This window comes from Phaethon lepturus, unplaced genomic scaffold (genome assembly GCF_000687285.1).
Source record: "Phaethon lepturus isolate BGI_N335 unplaced genomic scaffold, ASM68728v1 scaffold44445, whole genome shotgun sequence".
NCBI classification, from domain to species: Eukaryota; Metazoa; Chordata; class Aves; order Phaethontiformes; family Phaethontidae; genus Phaethon; species Phaethon lepturus.
The window spans coordinates 48,048-54,047 of NW_010543511.1; the positions used below are offsets into that span (position 1 = coordinate 48,048).

The window sequence follows — 6,000 nt, forward strand, 5'->3', positions numbered from 1 at the left end:
TAGAAAAGCCAGAGCAGGGCGTTCCTTTGTGCATTGCCAGAGCAAGCAAGCCAGGAATGGGGTTTTTTGTCATCTGATGTTTCGAAGCGGTGTGGGAGTAAGGGAACCACATTCATCGCCGTCACCTCGCCCACACTGCAGGCTCCGGCTCCAGGTAACCACACTTAAATAGAAGCTGGCAACGCACAAAGGGTGGAGGTAAACAGGGAAACAATAGAGGGAAATGATACCCAACGGAGTCCTGCATGTAAGGAATCTGTCCCCCGCACACGATTCCCCTTTCCCTGGTTTTATTCTAGAAGGCTGAGATGTATGCAGAAAATCTCTACATAAGCAGCATTTGCTAGGAAATCCTGTGGTGTTTTTAAACCTTGATTTGAGAAAATACAGTTTCTTACTATAAATCAGGGCATTGTTTGAGCATGTGTTTTCCTTGCTTTACAAATGTGACAAGTCAGTCTAATCACTTGAGGTAGTTTCTCTTGCCAGTGGAGACAGTCATTTGTGATTGACATCAACTTCCATAGAAAACGTGATTCATGTGGAGAGAAGGAGAAAAAAAGAAAAGGAAAAAGTAGGATTTCCCAGAGAATAGTTATGTGATGTTGGTAAATAGACCAAAATTAAGAGGGAGTCTGGACTGAAACCCAAGACTTTGCAATGCCCCGTGCATTATTTAAAGAGTTGCAGGAAATGCATGGGCCACCCTTTAGATGGAACATATGGAGGAGTCGTTGAGATCTGTTAGAGAGGCATTGAGGGAAGTTATATCCATTAAGAACTCTAACATATGTAGAGGTTCTAACATTTTAATTTGTTTGCTTTGCAAATTAATGATGAAGAAACTGTTTGTGTGAAGAAGAGAAATGACAGAAGTATAGAGAAAAAACCAGTTTAATAACTCCATGTGGTTTTGTTAATAACATTTTTAACAATTCAACTTGCCATATTTTTGGAATGGGCCTTACTGAATTAATTTTTCCACTAAAATGTATTTTTTTTTAACAGCTTTGTCCGTAGATGGGAATTATAAATGAAGACTATTTAAAATTCTAAAAAGTATTTTTGTTCGCAGCATTCCAATGGCCTGGAGGATTTAGGGTATATTTAATAACATTTCAGTTTCATGCTTGCTGTAGTCAATGTAGAAAATCTATAGTTTCCATATTTAGCTAATGTACAAATTACTGTGTAGGCAAAGAGGGGCAAAGTCATTATAGAGGGATTTTTTCAAAGCTATTAGTCTCGTTCCTACTTGCACTGCTCATTTGAAACCATAAAGGCTTATAATGGTGGGTAACTCACTGAGAGGTAGCTCAATTAAACCCATTTATTTTACCTGGAGTTCAAGATGCTTATTTTGGTTTTGGTAACATAGCAGCCTAAAGCATTGGTAGTACATTCAAATTCTTTTAAGGGTCTGATGTTTTTCAGAATACTTTATTTTGATGGTAAGTTGCCATGCAGATTTCCTTAGAACAGGATCTCTGAGATTTTAACTAACCAGCCATCATTGGTTTTGCAGAGCCAAATGATTTTTACGCTGATATTGTTTTTGGAGAGCTCAGCAGAGAGACGTTTAATTGAATATAAAATACTAGTGCATCCAAAGCATTTTGTCTTTTACAAAATATGATCCCAGACAGTCTGGCTTGGAATCAGATACAGCAGATGGGATTTTCTGTCTCTTTACTAAAGCCGATTCTTTCTTTCCAAGTTATGATACAAAAGAAGGTGAAAAGCTGCAGTAGAGCTGTATTTTGTAGAGAAGTTTACCACTAGGCAGCAATTTGGCTTTAAGACTTGAAGTCAGGAGGGCTTCGTCACGTGAGCAAAGTTTCATGCATAGGTGAATTTTGATAGGATAAGGGCTTTCTTGCCTCCTAGAACATCTTGGGTAATATGTTAATAAACCTTTTGAAACATTAGCAAAGTGAAGAAATTTGGTAAGGTCTAATTTTGGTCTCTTTTTGCCTGTTAACGAGATAGATTCCTGACTAACAGCCTCCAGTCTTTGCATCCTTCAAAAACTTCTGCAGCAGTGATTCATATTAGGTACGAGGACACCCACTTATGAGTCAGAACCAGCTAGAGAATATCCCACCGCTAAGGTTGGCAGACCAGCTTCGTATATTGTCACGGGGATCTTAATGAACCAGGAATCTGCTCACTTCTCCCCAAGCAAAAGAGTGAAGGGTGACTTTGAGCAAGTGCTTGGAAATGGCTGAAAAGAAAACAGCCAAGGTTTAAGTATAGAAGGTTAAAAACAACACAGAAGCAGAAGAGGAAAGATTATGTAGCTGTATAATTAAATATGTACCCTAGAAAATAAAAACAAAAATTAAAATCTCCCCTGTTCCTTTGATGCAGTGGAGTGTGACTGAAAAATGAACATGACATGTTTTTTTGGTGTTTCTAATTACTTCCTCCCACCTCCTTCCCGATCAGTCCAGGACCTTCAGTGGCTTACCTTCTAATTCCCCCTTCTGCAGGTGAGAAACAAAGATTTGGCTATGACCGGTCAGGATATGATGTGGAGGAGTCTGATGGCGCGGATGAAGATGAAAATGACAATGAAGATGATGATGAAGACAGCCAGGCTGAGTCAGTCCTATCCACAACCCCCTCGGTTACAGCCAGCCCCCAGCATCACCCCTCTCGACATGGCCTGCAGGACACCGCCAGCGCTGATGACGACATCAGACTTCCAGACTGTTTTGCTGGGGTTCACACGGACTCTATGGATGGCCTGCCAAAAGCGCTGCTGACGAAAATGACCGTCCTTAGCGCAGTGCAGTCGGTTAGCAGGACCTCCAGGTCACCGGCAGAATTCACCCATCAGGAAGCACATGAGGATAAAGCCCAGGAGAGAGGAGCAGGTCCCCGCAGTGCTAGTGTGGCACTGGTGGATGTCACTCCTACATCTCCAGGTCGCCAGATGTCTGTGGATTACTCCGATCCAGAAGCAGCCGTGGGCCACTCCTTAATATCAACTGCAGCTCTTACAAAGGTAGGAGTATCCGACTCTGGGGCAGAGAGCGGGATTTTAAATCTTCCTTTTAAAGATCTTTTTGGAGATTTTTCAAAGATCAAAACGCTGGCCCTTCCCTTCATTCTTGGAGTTCTTGGCTGATGAATCTTTAAGAGGGTTGAAAGTAATCAAAGCACAGATGTGTAGGACTGTAGAAACAACGATGTCGTAAGGGCACTGCTTTCCACATTCTTAGTTTTGATTGTATTCTCCCTGAAAGGATTAATTGTAACATGGTCGTTTCAGCTGAAGTTTGGAGCTGGTAGATTGTATTTCAAATAAAAAGGGATATGACAGATATGCAGAATGAACATATGGTGGTGGTTATGAAGTTTTCAGAGGAAAGTGATAGAATTCAGAAGTCATTTCATTCCAAAATACGACAATAGAATGATTGGTAATTCCCAAAGGAAATTAATCTATTCCCAAGGGTTTTTGCCTTATCACTACAAAAAAACTGTGCAATTGCTTAGCTCTCCTCCAAATATGCTTAGTAGTGGAATTAGAAAGAGCACCAGATGTTCAAGGAAACCAGGAGATTGCCCTTGCGCAATAACAAAAGGAGAGACAAGCACAGAACTGAGACCTGAGTTCCCAGTGTTCTCAGTTTTTCTCCAAGCTGAAAGAACATTTTCATCAGAGAAGGAACAATTTTGCCCATGCCTATTTCTAGACACCCGGCTCTTCAGAGCAGTGTGCAGAAAGATGAGGTCAGTCTGCGTGCAAGGCTGCAGGAGCGCTCAGTAATTTTGGCGACTGCTGTCTTTAAAACTCTGCTGAGGAAATCACAGAGGACAACTGGCAGGTGTTAAGCCTTTTAGAATTCAGCAATATGTTAGTGGGCTGTAATGGGGATGGTAGGAGTCACATACATGATTGACCGTAAGGCAGTCTCTTGAAAGTTTTGAATTCTTACTGCAGACCATGAAGGCATTACAGGTTTCCAGAATAATGCTCAGAAATGTGATGCAAAATGTGGTTTAAATAAAGGAGTAATTACTGCCTTCTGTGTGATAATGCAATATTCACAAACAGTATATGCCTACAGTTACAGAAAAATAAGCAGCAGGAAATTTTCAAAAGCATAAACAGTAAGTAAAAATTTCATTCTAGCTTAAGTATTTATTGGCTTATTTTTTCTTTGGAAATCTGTACTACTGGATTTATTTTTTACAAAATTTAAGATAGCAAACAAGGAGAAACCGTAAAAACTTGCTGCGTTTCGTTGGTTGACACGGATTCATTCCTGCCTGTAAGAACTGTGAGTCCGTGTGGCAAATGTAAACTGGAGCAATTTTGTAGTATGAAAGAGAATAAAAGGTAGCAGTCTCTGATCAGTGTATATACGTGCCAAAAAAGGGGTAGGATCTTAATATTTGGATTTTGGGTTTCAGTTGTTGCAAATAGATACCAGAAAGACATTTGACTGAGTTTATTCACTCATCAAACAGAACCACTGAAGCCTCAAGACAATAGTCACACAATTAAAAATGTTGAAAGGTCTTCATTAATATAGCTCTAATAATTGTCTACATTAATATATATTTTTTTTAAAAGGCATGTAAGTAATACAAGGCAGTAATTCCTTTCCAGGCTACTTCCCTCTTTCCCAGAAGAAAAGAAGTGGCTGATGTTTATGTGTCTGATGGTTAATCTACAATCTGTTCCTATTGTGAATGGTTGTGGGTCCCCACTTCTTGCAATCGAGACAAGGGGTCAAGACAGCTCAGGAAGGCTGTATGTTCCTTCGAAAGCATCCATACCAGTTTATCAGAATTTCTTGACATGTCAGACGGGACTTAATTCTTAGAAAGATACTGGCTTCCTTCTCATACCGATCTTCCCATTGCTGCACAGTCAGTAAATCTTGTTCTCCTTTAACCAATACATTTCCTACCAGCAGCTTTCAAAAGCATTTCTGTTCGTGTTTCGGTTTTGTGCCTGCTCTAGAGAATTCTTGAGAGTTTGGTCAAAACCACAGAATTACTGTTTAGGACTATATAAACTAAATAAAATTGCACCACTCTTTACGTGTTATGAATAAGCCTAAAACTAAAAGATGCTGCGAGGTTGCGATTGCAGTTTAAGACTTCTCATTCTAGGAGGTTTTAGGAAAGGAGTTGCCAGCCTTGGTCGGTAACACAGCCCATATGAGAAGAAAAGGGAGTATATAAACACGGTTATCAGTCCAGGTTTGAGCACCAAATCACAGCGACCTGAGGCAGCAGTGGGATGTGGGTCCCATGTCTCACTCCAGTATCTGCCCGTCACCTCTGCTTCTGTGGGCACTGTAGTTGTCATCCATCTCTTGTCGTTGCTTATTGCCAATCTTCCACATTAGAAGCGCCTACGGACAAATGTGCCGTGATGCTGCCTCTGCCTGCCGGAGGCTTCAGTGGCTGCAGGAGAGGAACCCAGTGCATCAAAAATGCCAGCTTATGCTTATTTAACCTTCTTGCCTGAGGTGATTTCCACAGAAAACAGTTCTCCATAACCTTCTCAGTCCTTAAAAAACACATACAAAGGATATTCAGCAATGTTTTCAAGTACTAGCATTCAAGAGAAATTAGGCAGGGTAATTAGGAGAGGAAAATTCAATTAGTGGGCAAGGAAGGAGTTGGAAAAAGAAAGGAAGGAAATTAGTTCATTGTTCAAGCTGGGCAGTGTATACTGTGAACCAGTTTCTTGTTGTTTTTTCTTAAAAGGGAGTGTGGGAAGCACTCCCAGCTACCTTACGCTTTCATTTCACTCGAGGATAGCGGTGGCCGCCGCATTAACACGCCTGTGTTGTTCTCTCCCAGAGCACACCCTCCGTCAGCTCTCCCTCCTCGCCGGTGGACCGCAGCATGCAGACGACAGCACCGTTGCCCTATGCCGAAATCCCAGAGGAGAAGCTGGCCGGGTGCCCGCAGCACGCCGCCGAGCTGAGGGCACCCCAGACTCACCTCTTCAGCCACCTCCCCCTGCAC

At 41.6% G+C, this 6,000-nt stretch overlaps 1 protein-coding gene across 1 annotated transcript in view; it reads left to right on the forward strand.

Moving 5' to 3' along the window:
- HIVEP1 (human immunodeficiency virus type I enhancer binding protein 1) overlaps window positions 1-5,994 on the forward strand; it is a gene marked incomplete at both ends in the record, with an annotated part of 28,863 nt that extends 22,869 nt beyond the window's left edge. The window contains 2 exons of the mRNA XM_010288366.1: window positions 2,493-3,010; window positions 5,833-5,994. Of these exons, the coding sequence (XP_010286668.1) occupies window positions 2,493-3,010; window positions 5,833-5,994 (680 nt within the window). The remainder of the gene's footprint in view (window positions 1-2,492; window positions 3,011-5,832) is intronic.
- Between the last annotated feature and the right edge of the window lie 6 nt (window positions 5,995-6,000).